Source organism: Pieris rapae, chromosome 13, assembly GCF_905147795.1.
Source record: "Pieris rapae chromosome 13, ilPieRapa1.1, whole genome shotgun sequence".
In the NCBI taxonomy this organism is placed as follows: Eukaryota; Metazoa; Arthropoda; class Insecta; order Lepidoptera; family Pieridae; genus Pieris; species Pieris rapae.
The window spans coordinates 582912-603580 of NC_059521.1; the positions used below are offsets into that span (position 1 = coordinate 582912).

The 20669-nt window shown below is 30.9% G+C and overlaps 4 protein-coding genes across 5 annotated transcripts; 2 read left to right on the plus strand and 2 right to left on the minus strand.

Annotated features, from left to right (window-relative positions):
- The first annotated feature begins 326 nt into the window (after positions 1-326).
- On the plus strand, positions 327-4361 carry LOC111003454 (tektin-B1-like). The gene is made up of 7 exons (XM_022273967.2): positions 327-704; positions 801-1017; positions 1116-1330; positions 1727-1949; positions 2321-2458; positions 2842-2927; positions 3453-4361. Exons 1-7 carry the CDS (start codon positions 496-498, stop codon positions 3637-3639), a joined length of 1275 nt encoding a protein of 424 aa, XP_022129659.2. The 5' UTR covers positions 327-495; the 3' UTR covers positions 3640-4361.
- A 627-nt stretch (positions 4362-4988) lies between these two features.
- Positions 4989-10033, minus strand: LOC111003456 (serine palmitoyltransferase 1). Its single transcript, XM_022273968.2, has 6 exons — positions 9883-10033; positions 9355-9806; positions 8054-8321; positions 6895-7054; positions 6237-6360; positions 4989-5714 (listed from the first exon to the last, which is right to left on the minus strand). The coding sequence occupies exons 1-6, from the start codon at positions 9907-9909 to the stop codon at positions 5396-5398; spliced, it is 1350 nt and encodes a 449-aa protein (XP_022129660.2). The 5' UTR covers positions 9910-10033; the 3' UTR covers positions 4989-5395.
- A 125-nt stretch (positions 10034-10158) lies between these two features.
- Positions 10159-12659, plus strand: LOC111003487 (putative inositol monophosphatase 3). 2 transcript variants are annotated; one of them, XM_022274010.2, is made up of 4 exons: positions 10159-10389; positions 10877-11326; positions 11500-11648; positions 11917-12659. In XM_022274010.2, exons 1-4 carry the CDS (start codon positions 10377-10379, stop codon positions 12277-12279), a joined length of 975 nt encoding a protein of 324 aa, XP_022129702.1. In that variant the 5' UTR covers positions 10159-10376; the 3' UTR covers positions 12280-12659. The 2 variants fall into 2 exon arrangements, with proteins under 2 accessions (XP_022129702.1, XP_022129701.1); XM_022274009.2 differs by lacking the exon at positions 10159-10389 and having other exon boundaries at positions 10500-11326.
- A 456-nt stretch (positions 12660-13115) lies between these two features.
- LOC111003478 (ubiquitin-conjugating enzyme E2 W) lies at positions 13116-20505 on the minus strand. The gene is made up of 6 exons (XM_022273997.2): positions 20372-20505; positions 20009-20100; positions 19517-19619; positions 15966-16121; positions 14306-14381; positions 13116-13854 (listed from the first exon to the last, which is right to left on the minus strand). The coding sequence occupies exons 1-6, from the start codon at positions 20393-20395 to the stop codon at positions 13841-13843; spliced, it is 465 nt and encodes a 154-aa protein (XP_022129689.1). The 5' UTR covers positions 20396-20505; the 3' UTR covers positions 13116-13840.
- Positions 20506-20669: the final 164 nt, after the last annotated feature.

Here is a 20669-nt window from a genome sequence, read left to right on the forward strand (position 1 = left end):
AAATCGCTCTAGAATTTGTTTACACTGTAGTCCGTCACGTCTCTATCGTCTATGTATTTTTTCTGTAATTTTAAATTATAGTACCTATTGTGGGTATATTTTAATTTATAATTTGTAGTAGGGAGTGGGTGTATATCTATTAATTTACATACAGTATTACTATAGAGTTAGAAAAAACAATTTTTTGAAAACGTAAGAAATGTAAAAATAAGCACTTGCTCAAAAAAAACATAAGTACAAAATGTTTATTAAATTACTAATAAAATCTACACACAATTCTTAAGATTATTTTATTACTTACCTTATTTATGAAAAACGTGACGATCGTCCTACTTCTAAGGATGTGTACATCGATTAAACTTCCATTGTTTGTTCAATATCTTTGTCTAATCCATAAACAGTTTAGTTTCGATGGATCAAGGTGCTACACTAGACTAAATAATTTTTAATTGCTTATTTTTGTAATATTATTTCTAAATAGTATTATATCATATTATGGATGCCTCGATACCTGTATACGAGAAGCCCCATTCTCGCCTTAGTGTTTTAGATTGGACTCGAAATATACAAAGGCTGCAAAACGAAGCTAGATTACGTCGCTTTGAGTCTTATGAGCTACGTCAGAGAGCAAATCAACTCAGAAACGAGACTTCGGTAACAACTAGATGGGACAACTATGTTAATAACGAACTGTTAAGAGATAGGTACGTAATAACTCTCCTCGCAAAGAACGCATTTGCAAAAATAAAATCTAAGTAAGAATTGAAATAATATAAAATGGTATTCATAAATATTTTCAGAATATTCGAAGTAGAATCATGGCGAGAAAATCAAAGATTCACTCGGGAGCAGGTAAGAGATGAGAGTAGAGCGCTACAAGAAGAGAAGAACGCGACTGAACTGCAACTGGAATCACTCCAAGTACCTTTGATGGTGAGTTCTCAGTGTCTCACTAATCGAGACCAGAGACTTCCACCTGAGTTGACCAAGGATACATTGGGAGAGGAGTTGAATAAGGTAACATCAGTATTTATTTAACATACCATACCTTGGGTACATACTTTGTTCCACGATTTATAATAAGGAATACTTATAAATTTAGTCACAAATTTCAGGAGTTACACATACTGGAGAACAGCAAACGTGTCCTAACAGACGTATGCCATATGGCCTGGGAGAAATTAAAAGAATTAACTAATGTCTTCTGTCGGTTAGAGCGAGAGATACAGAACAAGGATGACGCATTGGGCATAGATCGCCACGTCAAACAGCTGGACAGATACAGTTCTGATATTTCGTTTAAGATTGATCCTACAAGGGTACCACCTGAGTAAGTATAATGGTATCTACTGAAAACACAATGTATATCACACAAAATATAGAATGCGAAATCCCAGCTTCTCCTAGTAATACCACAAAAGATATTTCTGGGTCTTTAGAAGCAAGTAGGAGCTTTCTGTCGCCGACACACGTTTTACCGATATTTGATGATTGATGATGATATTTCGTGAAAAATCCAAGTTTGAACGCATAGCATTAGGGAAACGCAAGCTTTAACAGGTTCTTAACTCTCGATTGTAATCATTCTGTCAAAAGATTGAAGTAAGCAGATGGAATTAAGTCATTTTCACAGGCAGAACTGATTCAAATCTACTCACATCGTATTGAGGTAGGTACGTTTCAAAATGATCCGATAGCATATTAAATTAGGTTATTCCGACTTTAGATCAATAACAGAAGAAAGCTACGTTCACTGCATAGAGAATACTATTAAGATCGCTGAGCAGCTGATGAGAGAATCTAAATCATTACGAGAGACCATGTTTAGAAGTCGTGAACAGGTCAAAAACCAGTTGTATGCGCAATGTCAGGCCGTGGAGATGGTGATGAGGAGAAGGGTATTTGATATTCAAAGGGCCAGAAATGAAATGGAGTGGCAGAAACTGAAGGTTAATCCTCGTATCCAACATATTAATAAAACGTAAAAATCTCAAAATCTTGAATAATATAATAAAAAAAATATTTGTATATTTTTTTAAAATAATAGTTAAAATTGATTTTATATAAGTAACTTAACTTTTATTTTTATGCGATTCAAGAGCTGTTATGGTTCATTTAAATTGGATTTAGTGGTTTCATAACCACAGTCTATTTAATAAGGAAAACAATCTTTTATTTATATTGCACACAATATCATAAGAAATTTCATTTTAATAAACAATCTTATCCCTGTCAATTAGATTACAAAAAATACACTGTAAATACAAAATCAATCATCAGAAACTTTGCATCTATGCTATAAAAATTACTGTTATTTTAGTTAGAGCAAAATCTCGCCAAGGTAGAGCGAGAAATAGAATCTCTGCGAGCGGCTGTTGCTGATAAAATAAATCCAACTAAGTTAGTGGAAACCCGTCTGGAAGCCAGAACACGACGACCTGCTTTAGAGAGAGTGCAGGTATCACTTAATAAATACCTATTATACTTATCATTACAATACATTCATTACAGAAGGAGCCACGCGTTTTTCTTTTTGTTTTTGGTCTTGCGATATTGGATAACAGGACTACACATAGCAGTTGTGACTTATGGGCATATATGTAATTAAAATCTGTACTACGTTATATATTTACACATAATTTTGTTTACATTAAAGGTGCACAAAAAAACAAATCATAATTTTGTTTTACAAATCGACTAAAATTAATATTTTTATATTCCATAAATTATGACTAAGGGATAGTGACAGGGTGAAACAGAAATTTAAAAAAATGATTAGTTTAGGATAAATATCGTAGTTGTAATTCGGCCTATTACACCCATGCATATATTTACTGCCAGGATAAGCCAACACGTGGTCTGATAGAAGAGTACGAGAGAGTTCATACAAGCACCAGTACGTTGGAGAAGAAACTAGAAGATGCACTGTGAGTATACGGCACAATCACTATTTCTATCCTATTAATCGTGCTTCTAAATGTAAACACAGTCAAAATCTGATATAACGACAACAAACTACTCATATATTCCTCCTTTGTAACAATTGCAAATATAATTATAATGTACCATTTTTATTTATTTTAGTGAATTATACTATAATAACATTGTCGTATTATTTCATGTCTAATATCTATCACAAAAAATATTATCACTGTTTAAAATGCAATATTTACCTACTTTTAAACGCGGCCCGCGAACTTATTTGCGCGCTTAAGTTTGGCCCTCAACATGTCAAAGGTAAAATAGGTCAAATGCCCATACCTGCTTTAATGTATATTAAGATGACTATAAGTAAGTTTTTTTTATTATACTATAATTTCTCTTGTGTCAATTAGCTGTATGCATCTAATTCTTCTCATCTCTATGAACTTTCGTTATAATACCCAATCAAGCTAAACCACTTCGTTGTTTAGGAGATTCTTACTCTAATAAGACTTCTATAATCATTACAGTTCCACATACCATGGCATGCACAGCCATTACCAAAGGGTAACAAAAGACCTGCAGTACAAGAACCAGGCTCTAGAGACAGACAGGCGGCTGGTGGAGATTCGGAAGCCACTTCATCGATCTGATGATACTGAGTTCCAAAGGAATGTTGGTTATTGCCATATGAGCGATGAATTGATCACAGACTAGCAAGAGTCCATATTTACTCTTTGGTCACAAACTTTTTTTTAGGTCGTCCATTTTCTCTATTTATAATAGACTAAGGATGATATCTGAGTTTACAATTAGATCAAGTAACATTGCCATGGCCCATGAGTTTACAGTTTGTCTCCATTTATTTAATACCTGTAGACATAATGGCTTGCAGATTGTTAATTCAGTGGTTCCCCTGTACCACAAAATTGTTGAATAACTTAGTGAAAACGATTTGTAATCAAAATGTCCGCATAAACAGAAACACTTATTATGTACTAAATATTACGAATGTGTAATTTATAATAAGATACTATATTGTGTTTCGCAGTCGAGAGCAAGTGTACCTTGGTATTAAGATTTAGCTTGATATTAAATTATCCCTTATAGTAGACAAATAATAAATGGCACAATGGCACAGCGAAATTAGATTACCAATTTATTAATAGCTTTTTGGATATTTCAATGATATGTTCTCTTACACATATTTAGATAATTACTTAGGAAACTCATGAGCACCGCTGATTGGAGCATAAATAAAACAAGTTAGTATTAAAAAATAATATTTAATCTAGGCAAATGATCCTAGTGATACATAGACACAAGGATGGGTAGTTATTTAATATGTATTAGAAATGATTATTATAAAAAATATTTAACACAATATTGGTGCACATTAAATATATGAATACATAAGGCATTTTTTAAAATCCTATTTTTTGCATAAACAAATTATACAAAAACATTTTCAAATATAACAAAATCAATACAAAAATACTTAACCTTATAATTATATAAATGCATTATAATAAATGTGTGACAGAATATAAATACAAAATAAATACACTACTGTCTATGGTATGTACCAATTTTCTGAATAGTTTTAACACTATACTTTTTTATAGATAATATAATAAAACCAATATTTATTGATTATTTTTCTATACCTATATCTTCATAATCTTTAATAACGAATCATAGTTTATATAAAACCGATCTAGCTACAGAAAAGCTTGAAAAACCACTCTTATACAAAGGCATATTTAGTTATCTGTAGACCATTACTTTGACAAATCGTTACTTAAACATAAATTAATAAGCATTTCGCCTCACGATTGTCTGCTTAAATAAATAATTATTAATATTTAGTTATAATTTCGCTAACATAAATTATTTGAATGAAAAATTATAGTCCTAATCATTATAAGTTTTCCTACGACGTACACTGTGACTGCTAACAGTTTTTACTGCCGCATTTTCCTTTGTCAAAATCACGGAAATATTTAAAATGTCAAAATAAATAATAGATATTTATCACACTTTTTAGTGCAATTATTTGAATAAAATTTATATATACGCGAATTTATTACATGACATAACTGAACATTGCGTGCAAGTTCCAGCGAAAGACTAATACAGATAACACATTGATATAAGATTTAAGGCCATTAAAGTGTTGCCATATTAAGGTTAATTGCTACAAATTTACTATTTTTCACTGGGTCAACGCATTTTAAACTGGGTCGATCATGAATTTATTTTCTTTCTTAATCTAATCTTCATTATTACTTATATTTGAATTTGTAAATAAACTTTATTATGTTTTTATTCTTTCTACTATTTTAGATTTTTTAAAGCAATAATTCAGTGGTAGTAAACACCTGTAAGTTGACCAATAAATATAAAAATTTCACGTTTACATCCAAAATTAGTGTAAAATAGTAAGCGTATTTACTATAATATGCGTTTTTACCTACTTCATTGGTTTTTCTCCGGATTTTGGCCCAACCTTTTCATATGCCTCATCTAATAAGGAGCAAATTAAGGCAATATTTTTATCATTCAACTTCCTGCTCGATGCCAATCGAATGGATGGATCTGGACAACTGACTTCCACCTCACGCAGATACGCGGACACTGTAAACGCTACTCCTCTGTTGAGGCAGTAATTTGTTATGTTTCGGAGATAGCCCGTCTTTAAAGTATCTGGTAAATTGTCTTTGAGATAAATATGTTTTATTGGCGACACGTCCGAACCGCGGAATGTGTAGTGTTTAAGGTTTTCCAAAGCTCTGAAATTCAGTAAAAGGCAGGTTTAATTGTCTCGTGAAAGTATTTTTTAATTACAGTCAATGTAATACAATATAGCGATGCTTAGGAGTCTGTGGCAAACAACTTATATAAATTAAAGGTTTTAGAGAAAGACTCCATAAATGAAATCAATCTAGCACGAATTAAGCTAAACTCATCAAAGTGCCTACACAAATTTTAAGGAAGATATTTAAAAAAAATATGAAGTTATTCATAATTTTGGCAAAATATAAAAGGTATTTTAAATGTTTTCTATTTAATAAACCAGAATTAAGTATATAATTTAAGAATTAAAATGCAAATATTATAAAAAGTGAGGGACAACAACGATCGACATTGGGAGTTGGCCTTTGTCGAGGCAAAATGATTAGTCGTAATAGTGTAGAAAAACTTAATTAACCTAATATTAAGTTAATTTGTGATGATTGTATGCAAATGTATGTTTCTTGGTTACGCTCGCGTAAACATTCAATTAAAATAACTTATAATAAGGAAAACCTCACCTATTAAGTTTCCTTGAGTTATCATCAAGTTCGGCCATAATGCTGGGCTGTTTTTCCATAATGTCGAGAGCAGATATTGCCGCTTGCGTCAGCATTGGAGGGAGTGACGCACTGAAGCAGTATCCTATAAGGTTAAAAGGTTTTACTAAATGAAACGTCTCCTTTATTGAAGTAAGACTTCTTTATCAGCGTTGGAAAGAATTTACCGTCACATTTTTCGGTTACGCGTCACATTTTCCTTGTCCCTACCACTCTATTATCTATTACAATTAATAAAATTCTGTGATAATCTTAGTAATAATAAGGAATAATAAAATAATTGTATTATTTGTATTCATGATAATAAAAGCCTTTTGCTAAACTTTATCTAACCAATTTCAGTAAAATTGCATATAGTAGAACGTTTTTCCATGACCATTTTATATAGGATTTTTTCATTTTATTTTTAGTAAAAATTTCAATATTTAGTAGTAATTCGAGACGGAGACACACACAACAAATCAGAAACCCTGGAAATCGGTCTGGCCGTTTCTTTAAAATATAATATGATTACAAGATTTAAAAGAATACAACCGGCATTCTCGAAAGTTTAGAAAAGTCGACATTATATTATAATAAAATCATAATAGCGATGTGTCCAACAAAAAGTTATACACACCTAAACCAGATAACCTCTGATGTTCAACAATGAAATGGGTTCCAGCGCAGAATCCACCAATGGTTGCAAACGAATGTTCGAGAGAGCCAATAATTAGGTCGATCTCATCTCGAGGCACATTCAAATACTCTGTCAGGCCACGACCGTGTTTACCTAGAACCTGCAAAATCAGAGCTAATCAAGAATCTGCCATACATTCCGTTAAATTTTACGTAAATATATTTACTGCAATTTATTGCACACACCCCTTCTTCGTGTCAGCAAAAGTAAGCAAGGCTCTCAAAAATAATAGTAGATTTATATTAATTTTTTGTAGGAATCTTCGAAAATACATTTCGTTTTCAAGTAAAAAAGTAAATTGTGACTTTTAATGTAATCACCAAATAAGAAAATCAAAGACCCCCTTTCCCCTATAAAGCGTAATGTTTAAACACGGGAAATTATTTTTCATTAAAATCGCCATAGACTAAATTATGAGTTTCCGGCAGTACTAAAAATCTCTAATTGTGGCTAAGAACTAATGTAGAACATTCAAAAGGTTAAGGAGTTATGGTCTTTTAAAGACTTTAAAAAAATTATAAAAAATAGATATCTTTTTTTTACTTATTTGTTTCCACAGTATAATGTTGACCAATAATCATGATGTGGAATAAAAAAATAATAATGATAAATCTTATAATAAGTGTAATCCAATAAGCTGAAATTTTATGTTCACAGAAAGAGAATATTATATATATATACAAAAGTTTTCCCCTATATATTATATGCGTATATGTTCTAGGTGGAACAAAGAAAAATTAGGCCAGTTGTTATTTTATTAGCAGACTAAATGTGCTAATTTAATAAACACTTTGTTGGATTTTATTGCATCTAATTTTGCTTGCTTAAAACTTGCTTTCTTGTGGAGATTTTTAAATTAAATAGAAATTTCAGGAATTAATTTTTCATAACATATAATTTAAATTGAATATCAGCAAAGTTATTAAAATAACCACAATGATCTTATAGCTAATGAAGCATTATAGGAGGCATATAGTAGTATTGTAGTAGACAATGATATTATAGGAATAACCTGTCTTACAATCCTTTACTGACCATGGAGACATCATCGAATTCTCTTTTCAGTTCAGTCATAATAAGAGGTATAAGAGAAACTTACCCCGATGGTCAAGCTTTCATCCAATATTATCCTTAACTTAAATCTTCTAGCTAGTTCAACCAGCCGTCTTAGTGGGCACATCTCTCCTGTGTTGAAGTAAATCCCTTCAGCAACAAGGAATGCTCTCCTTTTTGGATTTAATTGTTTCTTGTCAGCTGCTTCTTGTAATAGTCTTTCTAGGTCATCCATGTTGTTGTGCTTAAAATATTTGACAGTACTACGAGCAGCTTCAAAACCTTGCTGAATGGCAAACCACACCTTTTCATCCCTGTAAAATTAATGGATAAACTAAAATTAAACCAAAAATTTTCTACAACTGAATCATATAATTAAAATTGTTGTGCTTAAATTCAAAATCTGTATAACTTTTTTAGTAACTATTTTTAAGTACATACTTCTTTATTAGTTTTGATCTTTGACCATCTTTAACCTACATAATTTAAGTACTTTCTATATTCTCTGGATATTATTTGTATGTATGAAATTATTTATATTTCCTTTAAAAAATACAGACTACAATATTTGCAATTATCATGGTTAGGTTTACAATTCAATACCTCGATTTTGAGGTCGGGGGAGGGTATACTTATCACCCCCAACCAATTTCAAGTACTAGAAACAGTTATAACAGTAGAAAAATAAAAATAAACCAAAACATACATATAATACCTAACATTAACTGGGCCCATCGTCCTCAAAGTCATCCACATAAGCCGGTCGTTTACCAAGCAAAATTCACCAAGTTTAAAAAAAAACAAATAAAAGCACGCACATTGACGAGAAAACAACAGAAATGTAAAAAGTAACGGCTTTTTAACGAATAATCTGCACTGTAACACTAACACACTGTTCTGGCGGATTGTTTACAAATTTCTAATATTGCACAAAACATCGAAAAAAAAATGATTTGGCTTAAATTACAACTCAAGCAGCATAAATTACTCCAAATCTCACAGAGGTTTTCGAATCAAGGTTCCCCGAGACTCCTACATACTCAGTATAATCAAATTCAAGGTATTGATTATAAGATCCAACCCATTATCATTAAGGATAGTCTAGTATTATATTCATAACTGACATGAATAAATCAAAATCTATTTTTCCTGAATAGTTATCCTGTTTTTCATGTCTTGTGAGTTGAACATGCACATATAGCTGCTTTTCATCCTTTAATTTTATTAACCAATGGATAACAATATCTTTATTAATTTACCTTACAAATATTAAAAAAAAATTTCCTTATAAAAATACTTCATCATAAATAATACAAGCTTTCTGTTGATGTATAAATAATTACTTACGCAAAAATTATATCACCCTTCTTAGCATAAGCTGGAATAGCACTTGCTATTGTAGAAAATCCATAAGAGTAAACACAAGTCTCTTCTATTTGCAAAAACTTTGCCAATCTTTTTTCCAGTTCCAAATGCACATCTATTGTACCATAAAATCCTCTTGGGCCACAGGATCCAACTCCATATTTATGCAATGAGGTAATAGCGCTATCCATGATAGACTGCTCCCTATCCAGGCACAGGAAGCTGGTAGCCCCAACATTAAGCAAATTCTCATCAATTTTACCCATCATAGGAGGTTCATCCACAGAAATGTCATAATCTACTAAAGGCAAAGGTTTCCATTGCAACAATTTTTCTTGAGTCAAAATAATTTCAGGTTTTTTAAATTTTTTGCGCCATAAGATTATAGATCCGATAACAATCTGAACAGCGATAGCTAACGTCCACCAACTTGCCTAGAAAGTAACATAATTTAAAAAAATACTTAATGTAGTTAATAAACGTATTTTCTATAATGAAGGTTCCTCTTACCGTCTCATATATATCCATAATAATCATTCTGCGATATTTATTTTACTATTTCACGTTTCAAAATGAAATCATAAAGTATACTTGTAGCACACCGCGATCGCAACCAAGTGATACGAATATATTTCTCGAAGTAAATTTTTGAAATTAAAATTGAATCAATTCAGTTTGCCAAAGACGTTGACAATTGACTTAGATGTGTAGACCATAATACTAACTTAATCAAGGACTCTAGTAAATTATATAGACAAATTTAACTTGACTTAATTCATGAACATGTTTATTAATAATTAATATAAAGATATCTCAGTTCTCACCTATATAATGTTTTTGGCATAAAATTCATGACCGATTTCCCTTAAATTCGGTTAAGAACCTTGTTATTTCAACTTATTGAGCGCTCACATTTTTTAAAAGTATGATTCATGTTAAAGATATGTAAGTAAAGAGAATAATAAAAGTTTTCTGTAACGTACGCTATTCGTTTTTATCCAACAATGAAAATATTAGGTAAGTGCTTTTTATAACACATACACATTCTATCTTAGTAAAAAATTGTATCTGTTAATAGAAAACCTAACTAGAATATAAGTTTTGCAAATGTATTTATTAAAAAAGGTTTTAATTTATGAAAAAAAAGTGAGCCTGCTAAAACAAGTTATATTGCAGACTTGTTTAGCTACAAGTACCAATTAATGTGTCTTCCGCTAAAAGTCAAATACTCACAAATTGAGATTTGGCAATTGGCATCGGCCATCGACACCGAGTTATACTTATACACAAACTGTGAAGTGTCGACATATCATAATAGAAATTGGAAAGCAAAAATGTATTTATTTTTAACCCCAATAATATGAATTAAAGTTTTATCAATTATTAGTTTTTTCATATTCTGTTTATAAGGATTACAAAGCTATACACTTTATATTTAAATATATAATTAAAATGAATTTTGGAGGTACATTAAGAGTAAACAAATTCGCATGTTTTACTTTAGTGTTCGTGCTATTCTTGATAATTTATTGGCGATCTGGTGGAAATGGTTACCCGACCGATGTGAGTGATCTTGTGAGTATAAAGTCGCTATTAAATGCTGCAATATATGCTGCCGAACGTGGTGGTGTGAAAGTGATAGAAGGCAGAAATAAAGGTATGAAAGTGCATAGCAAGGGAAAAACGAAAGAAGGTGCAAACGATCCTGTTACAGATGCAGACTACGCATCACATTGTGCCATGTATTATACTATTAAAAATGCATTTCCTAAATTAGCTATTGTGTCTGAGGAGCATTCTGATGGAAATTCAGAATGCCAGAATCAAGATCCAATAGATTTGGAATCAACACCACAAGGGCAAAGAATCCTTAATTCTATTAATGATGAACATGTTCTTGCTAAAGATGTGACAGTTTGGATTGATCCTTTGGATGCAACACAAGAATATACAGGTTTGAACTTCTTTCCAAATTATATACTTACTAAAATTGTTAAAATTTAAATGAGTTGTAATTAACTATGAATTTAATTTTAGTAAAAATAATTTGTTTTCTTCGAGTAGCAATACCTTATCAAAGAAAGATGGAATATCATGTTTATGTTTATTGAATTGTAATTATTTCAGAGGGTTTATATTCCTATGTTACAACTATGGTCTGTGTTGCCATTAATGGTGTACCAATTGTAGGGGTAATCCATTATCCTTTCCCACCAACCACTTATTGGGGCTGGCTTATGAAAAGGACATCTAGTAACATACCAAAGATTTTATATGTAAGTTATACATTAAGAATTTTAATATATTCTTCAATTTAACTTTAAGAGCTACATTAATCTTAACCAAATCTGCTTAAGCAATTAAAAGTATAATGTTGATCTTAGAAATAAATATGATTAGTAATTAATTAGCAATATTTGAGGCCAATATAGTTAGACTCCTTAGAATACAAATTGAATATGTTTAACTCTATTGCTTAATGAATCAGACAAAGTATTATGTCTTGGCAACTTAATTAAATTTATGAAATTATTTTAATTACAGAAAGAGGATAAAAAAAACCATCCAAAAGTTATTGTTTCCCGGTCACATCCAGGAAAAGTAGCAGAAATAGCAAAAAATGCATTTGGAGAGGAAACAGTTATTACAAAATCAGCAGGAGCTGGAAATAAATTTATTAGTATTATGAATGGCACAAATGATGTCTATTTACATGAAACTGCAATAAAAAAATGGGATTTATGTGCTGGTCATGCAATTCTAAAGACCAATAATGGAACTATGACCACAACTAAAGGCGAGACCATAGACTATTCAAGTGGTAGTAATGTTGTAGTCTCAGATGGTATATTAGCTACTTTGTATGACCATCAATTTTATTTAAATAAAATAAAAAATGCTATTTAATTTAGAATGATTTCTAGAATGATTTGATAATCTACAACTTGTGCTGTTTATCTTCATTACAAAAAACAAATAATAGAAAACATTGTTTAAAAAAGCAAGATATTTTAAAATTTAAATAATCATTTTTATATGAGTGGTCTTAAAGTATGTAAATATTTGTACAAGTTAACAACTTAAGGTGCAATTATTAATGCAATAATAGTCTTTTGTAAGATAAGTTAAAATTTTATGTAGTTGTTGTAGGAGTAAAGATCTCAGGAAAAATATTTGGCATTTTTTTAAATTTGTGATTATTGGGATATTTAAATGTTTATTGCTGTTACAAATTAAATTTTGATACAAATATTTTGAACAGACCCAGATTTTGAGCTATTTTATTATTTATTTTGAAAGACTTTTAGGTGATGGTTTTTTGTGTTATTAAGTTAACAATGTAAATATGTAATTAAAAATCAATAAAAAATGTGAAAATTATCATAAAGTGAGTTTTCTTATATAACTCTTTCAGTATGAATTATCTTAATCGTCTAAGACTTAGACTCTAAACAAAAATTTCAAGACATATAAAATAGTTATACATAATTATATTAGAATATGGATACAAGAATGTTGCATCATTCGAATTTGTGAGAATGGATTTTACTCTCCATTGTAATCATAATATATAGCAGCCTGCCCTTATAGTTAAAAAAATGATTTGATATTGAGATATCTAGAATGTTTTGTCCCTTTATTTAGCTTGGAGGTATGGGGTATATCATGAAATACCCCATACCCCATATACTATATTCCAAAAAATGTGTTTTCTTGTCGTGAGGGGAGTGTAAAACAAAATAAGTGATTGAATAATTTATTGAACTTTAACCTATAATACATTATGACTGCTTCACTTATACATTTAATTTAATTTTCTCATAAGGATGGGCGACACCAAAAGATTAAATTTGCTCTGAATTTTATAATTTTTGACATGGTTTTCAATTAATATAAAAAAATCATGGGGTTTCAATTTAAAATAATCTTTAACTATGGACCCAACATTTAATGCTATCAGTAATATTACACTAAACAGATTTGTGTATTTCTTGTTTATTCTGAAAAGAAATTATTAGTATTTGTCAATTTTATGAAATCCATAGAAATATTGATTATTTATTATCAATTTTTACATATTATTATGTCTTGTTTAGACTTTATTAAGGGGAAACTCCATATTTTGCGATAGGCGGTCAAAAAAATTCAACATATTAAAACGTTTTCACATAATTTTTGAACATTACTCATTTTCAGTTTCACCCATCCACGCGAAAAATTCTATAAAGCATATCCAGTCGCAAAATAACTACACAAAATAATTTCAAGCAACGAACCACAGATAACGTCACATCACTGACATTGACAGTTCATATGGCGGCAAAACAGATAAAATAATTTAGCACAGCCGCCTATAAAATCGCACCGTCTGTCCGTATATACATAACATTATATGTTAACTTTATCGATAACACTTATCACAAGTTCACGTTTTATCGTCCATGCTCGATATAGCAACCAAACAGCGTTACACTGAGTCATCTGAAAAACAAAATATTGGAAATGCATAATATTATCACCTCACTCTTAACTAAAGCAAGCGTCTCTTTCTGTCAAATTGGGTCAACACTGAAAAAAATATATAGAATCACTACTATAAACGGTGCAATATCTATACAGTTTCTTTTAATTGATAAATAAAAAATGAAATTGCTTGAATTTAGACGACATCGCCAAGAATATATTAAGTGATGAGGTGAGAAGTAATCTTTCATTTTGGCAGCTTTGATTTAGATTAATAATAAGGACATTTTACAATAAATTAGAAATATCTAAATGTCACGAGACTTAATGTGATACTTAAAAGCACACTTAGATAATTATCAGCAATTGATACAATAGATAGCGACGGCCACGAATAAATATTGCGTTCGACACTTAACAATTAATTGATTCAACATTGGTAATAATAATTATAAGGTCATATACGTACCATGATACCACCATTTTGTTTTCTTAGGATTTTTATTGCAGGTTTTCACGTAAAACGAATTATCCGGCGGTCGTTTCTGAAATAAGAATATAATCGATATAACACTTAAGTGGTACAAATATTTCTTAAATTCTCATGTTATTTTCATACGTATATCCTTTCTACAACATATATTATAAGTATCTGATTGTCCTCCTTGTATAAGGTATGATGTTTTGATAAAAAAAGACCTATATACACGCTTATACAAAAAACCTAGTATTTAATAGTCAATTATATGAAGATTAATACCGTTAGTGGGCTTGGTTATAAATCTTTGGTTCGGACTGATATAAACGTGCGTTTTTTAGTGAAAAAACCCTGGTCTCAACTACCTTTTTAACAGTGGTATGAAAAACATTCATCATTAAACTATAACACATGACTTCCAAAATATCAAATTATTAAGATTTTCAAATTAAACCATAACTAAAGTGTTAGTGTTGTTACGGTTATCATAGACTAAATAATACGTTTTATAACAGTCGAATATGATTCCAATACCCTTGAAGCCACGTAAATAATTGTTTGTAAGAGACCTAAGAGGTGACAAGTTGGCCTTAGGTGTATATGACCTCGGTTTTCTGAAACTTTCCGGTCATTCAATATTATATTTTCACATTTCATTTCTATGGTTTCGATATAATGCGAAGTTCAAGTTAAATTTCTATACATAAAGAAGGGTTAAGGGAAGCATTGCTATTTTAAGCGAACCCACAGAGCTATGTTTACACTAATGGTAACATTCACAGTCAAGTGAATCTAATCCTAAACAATACAATAGACAAGGTAGGTTTACGAATCGGGTGTACATTAATTGTTTTCTTGCTCGTATGTATGTTGCGCATTCTAGATAAACATAAAAATACGTTTTAATATAGAGTCCTCGATATCATACACACACTTGTTGTTAATTAAGCCCCAAGAGGAGTTAAGGCTTTAAATACCAATGAATATGGAAGATGCAATAACCATTAACATACGACATGCAAACCTTTCGTAATTGTCTACGGGCGTTTTGTATTTTATCAAGAATCCGTACATCCTCATTTTCTTACATAAATAACAATTCTATCTCCAACAAAGCTACGTTATTTATTGACCAATTTGACATTTTTTATACGTATGCTGAATTATATAGTTGGTAAATATGGGGGCTAATGAGCCTACGGTTCAGTTCCCGTGACCATGAATGTCTGTAGAACGCTACTCTTCCAAGTTATAAAGACAGATCTAAGCGTGATTCAGCACTACAAAAATTTGTGGCGAATTAAAGACAGTGACAGATAGACAGTTTTGGTAACTCTTCTTCTAGTTCATCTAGTACGAATTGACACAGTTTTCGAAGTAACTCATTTAGTTAAATAGTTTCGCATGCAACTCATTTTGGACGTGTGGTAAAATCAGTCACTGCAATAATACTAGCTTAAAATAATCCTAGCCTCAAGCGAACAGAACTAGCATGTTCCAAGCTAGGACAGTATTAGCTTGCTATCCTAGCTTGAAAAACTAGACTGGTGTAATTCGGGCATAAGAATGTGAGTCTCGAATCGTCGAATAAAGAATTCGTGTTTATTTGAAAAACAAGCTTTATTCTGATATTATGGTATAAAAAGCTTACCTTTTCTTTACAGCTACTAAGCATAGAGACGATGGACAAACAGACGGATTGAACGGAAAGTGCGGGCGACCAATCGTCCGTGAGTATGGATAGGCAGATGTGTCCGTTGGAATATACGTGAGGGTGAACCGGGATGTTATTTCCTATAAACGTTACCTGAAAGAAAAAATATTGGTGAAGATCCTTAATCTTAAGGATAGAGATATTTCTGTTTATTCTATACAGTTACGCGTAAACCCCGTAACCTATCTCAATTTGACCATCTGAGATAGACAGCTTAATCCAAATATGGTGTGCCAATGACCAATCGACTGATTATAATAGCCATCTGTTGATACAAGATATCCAGATCGGATCGGTGTATGTGGTTCAGACAGTTCAACTGTGCCAATATCCTATGTTAAAGTTTTAACTTACACTAGTTTTTCACACTAGCGCGTTTCAGGGTATGACGTCATCGCAGTGAGAGCCTCGGATGTACATTTGTATGGTTTATACAAAATAGCACATGCATTTAATTACTAGCAGATTCAATAACATACAATCAACTCTCAAGGTCTCCCATCACTACGAAGTGTGAAACGATACATATAAATCATTCTAACACACAGAACACATACGATATTTTTGACTTAAATTATTTACACCAACAATCAAACGATATAATAATAAAATATACATAGATTTAGTATGCACGCGTCGATAAGTGATGTAATGTTTGCATTAATAAATATGTAATCTCCACATAATGACATTATGTTTCCTAAGCGCTATTACGTGGTCACTTCATTTGTAGAGGCAATATTGTTTTGTTATCGATCAAGCCGATAGCCCAGCTCATACCCGCTTTTTCCAATATACTTTTTTACCATAATTTATTTCAAATTCAATTTTCAAAATGTACCTATATATAACAAAGTATTTACGAACTTCTTGAGTACTACAGAACCCAACATACAATCGAATCGCATGTTTGTGTTTGTTATCTGTGAAATTATTATCAACCAAACCTCTTTTTATTTTTTTACCTTTATTTTTTATTATCTTTGAACGTCTCGTTACCAGGCCAAAATATCTTCAAAATTAACAATTCTCTTTTCAAATATTTAAAAATCCCCACAGATTTAGAGAAATATTTCTAACAATATCTTTGATATTCTAAGATCAACGTTCATAATATTGCAATAATAGAAATAGTTTTTGTATAATCACAGCATAATATATGTTTAATAAGGTTTAAGTCCCGTAACCCTCATACACACATATTTTTGTTTCATTGATGAATTTATCGGCGAATAGGTAGCCTTCAACCTGACACACGTCAATATATATCTAAGGACATGCGGGTTACCTTAGGAGGTTTTCCTTCACTGTTCGAAGTACATACGTGGTTATTTAATATGTTTGGAATAATAAATTCATTACTAAAATAGACTAAGTATGACCGGATATGACCTCTGATTGTTCTGTTGAAAATGGACACACAGTTCAAGACCAACATATAGTAGTCATATTTAATGTATTAATAAGTAATAATTCACTGAGAAGTTAATACCCTTATACTATAAAAACTCAACCATCTGTCACTTTTATTCGCAGCGTAAACACGATTTGACAGAGAGAGACATGAGTACTTTAGTGTACGATTAAATTTATGAAGATATGATGATATATACAAGTCCAAATGTATAATATTTGTAATAATAGGAGGTATAGTGTGGTTGTTGTTCATTTGTTTCGTGCTCAAACGCGCAAATTACAGTAAGAATTAGATCCTCACGAGTAATGAGCGTTAATTAAAGGAAGAATCGCTGTGAACTGTGTAAATTTATTCATACAATATAATGATATTTGTAGGTTCTGCGTTAGAAAGCAAAAAAAGGGGAAAGTATTGTTTTGAATAAGAAGCCACAGAAGGTCGATTTCTGTGACTGTCACGGTCTGGTCTGAGATTGTGGATTAATTATTGGGATCGGGCGTAAGACGGTTAGCAATGTTGTTTAATTGGATTGAGTTTTTACAAGTTATAGTCTCCTGAAATTTTAACTTAGTTTTGATTTTTACTAGTAAATCCGGACGGAATGACGCAAAACTTAATTACGTTGATTAGATTAGAAGTCCTTCAGCTGTTGCCAAAATTGGATTTGGTTCGGCAGTTATTAACACCAGTATTTTTTAGGATATCTCGTTGTTCATAAGGGCCTTGCCAGTTCATTAAGTGTTCGTTTGCTCTTGCATATTCTGTAGAATCGATTGTCGAATTCACTCGAAAACACACTTTTTTTTTATAGAACAGGGGGCAAACGGGCAGGAGGCTCACCTGATGTTAAGTGATACCACCGCCCATGGACACTCTCAATGCCAGAGGGCTCGCGAGTGCGTTGCCGGCCTTTTAAGAATTGGTGCGCTCTTTTCTTGAAGAATCTAAGTCGAATTATTTAAACACTTCATCTACTATAGCAATTGATCAGTATGACTGAAGTGAATTCGCGTCGAAATCCGTTAAAAAGCAACATCAAAATAAGAGATTCTTTTGTATTTGTATTTCCATTTCTATACGTTTTTGATACCTAAATAAATGAACTTTTGTTTTGGAACAAAACAATTAAATAATTTTATCCTACTCACAAGACCAACAATAATATAAAGTAAACTTTCAACTTACACAATCTACGATATGGCATAATATCGAATCGACAATAGAAACGACGGTATTTGAAGATTGACTTCACATATAATTGTTTAACTAATGTACACAAATATTGTTAATCCTATTTCAAAAGAGTAATTGTGGAGTTTCTTTTCAGTTCACCTCCACACAAAACTACCTTTTAGAAGGGGCTACTAGAATCATCTTTATATTATACTAATATTCAAAAGTGCCATTTTAGGTTATCTAATTGGAATAAAATATAACTTACAAAGGCGTTGCCTTAGTAATGATAGTTGCAAAATTAGCCTAAGACATTATCTGTCCATTGTTATTCAATTGCAACAATCAGTTACAAACGCAATCGTTACTGTAAAGGAAACTGATAGAATAGATAATGAACAAGGACAAGACAATAGTTTATTAATTAATTATCTGCTTTAAGCCACTGAACAAAGCTAAAAGTTTAAATTGCTGGTTGGGCAATGGGAAAACTGATATATCTCACCCTTGAAGAAGATATATTTAATTATTTAAATAATTATCAATGTAGACAAATCTGTTTTTAATTTTCCTTTTCATTACTTTAAATTTTCTTTAATAATTAACTACACAGCAAGATTATCATAAATACTGCTGATGGCAACAATAGTAATTAATTTTAATGAAATTATCCTTCCTTACTTCAGATAAGTTTACAACACAAAAAGTTAAAACAAATAGTAAAATTTTACTGCTATAGTTTTTATTATAGTTATTTCTATAAAAAAAAAGGACTTGGATATTTTACTACATTTAGTATGCTTTAATTTTCTCTAGTAAATTAATATGATTTGCTTAAATTCTATCTTAAGAAAATGTTTAAATAAATAAAAAAGCTATGTAATTTTAAAGGACTTACCTCAGGGGAATCAAAAGGATATTTATTTGTAAATTTGAACTGCAATTCAAATTTTTCCCCTTCATATAATGTACCAGGAACACCTTCCATGTGAATTGTCCACCTATTAACATATTCTTATTTAAATATTTATTTTTTATATAATACGATTTATTTATTATATTAATAAATAATAAATTTGTTAAAAGACAATTCATATGTTCCACCATATGTTGTGTCTGGTGTGGTTAATGTGTCTGCAATAGTAGTTATTACAATCAAAAATATAATCAAATCCATGTATGATATAGATGTCTTGAAAAAGATTTTTTCTTTATACATTATTAAAGTAGGTATTTTGATGTAAGTTCAAAAAAGGCAAATTAACATAAACATAAGACATGATATTATTCCATATAGTAGTTTACATTGTTTACTGTTGTAGGCTACTAAAGTATTGGAATTAAAAAATAAAATAAAATTTAATTGGTAATAATGAAATAGGTCACTTACAGCGTAAGATTTTGGCTGGCCTGATCACCGTCTACCGTTACTCCTGGTGGAGGTTCTTTCATCAGGGACATAAGCTCCTTTTGTAATCTTCTCTGTAACATTATAATGAATTTCTATACACTCCTTACATGGATCAATAAATATTATTATCTAACTTAGATGATGAACACCATCCACACAAAACAACAATACGAAAGTGGTAACAAGAACTGTCAAAGCAACTTTGAATTTAACATAATTACAAAAGTTATTAATTGTATACTAAGTAAAGGTATTTATTTGATAACGTATTGCTTGATCGTATTTCATTAAATAAGTGGTAAAAGTTACAAGTGTCATATTATTTTTATTAATTTTACAAACCTCAGACGGGGACATAGCCGCCATTTGCCAATACAATTTATAAATGTTGCCAGTTTACAGACTCTTAATATTTATAAAGTTACAAAAGTGTTTTGAAATGGATAGATTACACATGTGCACAAAATTAAGAAATTTAACGATTTGAATACCGTAGGCCAAACGATCAGCTTGTAAGTCATATAAGTACTACGTCGAAGGATAAAGGCTACTTAAAAATAAAGTCTAACACATCACACTTCGACACTATTTGTATTCTGTGGTAAGAGTTCTAATGAAATGTCAAAGGTGTTGTCAGCTG

What these genes read in the sequence shown, in the direction of transcription:
- LOC111003454 (XM_022273967.2), top strand. Translation starts at nt 496, where the DNA reads ATGGATGCCTCGATACCTGTATACGAGAAGCCCCATTCTCGCCTTAGT. An exon ending in AACGAACTGTTAAGAGATAG is followed by an intron (nt 705 to 800) that starts GTACGTAATAAC and finishes AAATATTTTCAG; the next exon opens with AATATTCGAAGTAGAATCAT. An exon ending in CCTACAAGGGTACCACCTGA is followed by an intron (nt 1,331 to 1,726) that starts GTAAGTATAATG and finishes TTCCGACTTTAG; the next exon opens with ATCAATAACAGAAGAAAGCT.
- LOC111003456 (XM_022273968.2), bottom strand. Translation starts at nt 9,909, where the DNA reads ATGATTATTATGGATATATATGAGACG. An exon ending in TTATGGATATATATGAGACG is followed by an intron (nt 9,807 to 9,882) that starts GTAAGAGGAACC and finishes GTTACTTTCTAG; the next exon opens with GCAAGTTGGTGGACGTTAGC. An exon ending in ATGAAAGCTTGACCATCGGG is followed by an intron (nt 7,055 to 8,053) that starts GTAAGTTTCTCT and finishes CTGATTTTGCAG; the next exon opens with GTTCTAGGTAAACACGGTCG.
- LOC111003478 (XM_022273997.2), bottom strand. Translation starts at nt 20,395, where the DNA reads ATGGCGGCTATGTCCCCGTCTGAG. An exon ending in CGGCTATGTCCCCGTCTGAG is followed by an intron (nt 20,101 to 20,371) that starts GTTTGTAAAATT and finishes ATAATGTTACAG; the next exon opens with AGAAGATTACAAAAGGAGCT. An exon ending in ATCCTTTTGATTCCCCTGAG is followed by an intron (nt 16,122 to 19,516) that starts GTAAGTCCTTTA and finishes TTTTTCTTTCAG; the next exon opens with GTAACGTTTATAGGAAATAA.
- LOC111003487 (XM_022274009.2), top strand. Translation starts at nt 10,825, where the DNA reads ATGAATTTTGGAGGTACATTAAGAGTAAACAAATTCGCATGTTTTACT. An exon ending in TGCAACACAAGAATATACAG is followed by an intron (nt 11,327 to 11,499) that starts GTTTGAACTTCT and finishes TAATTATTTCAG; the next exon opens with AGGGTTTATATTCCTATGTT. An exon ending in ACATACCAAAGATTTTATAT is followed by an intron (nt 11,649 to 11,916) that starts GTAAGTTATACA and finishes TTTTAATTACAG; the next exon opens with AAAGAGGATAAAAAAAACCA.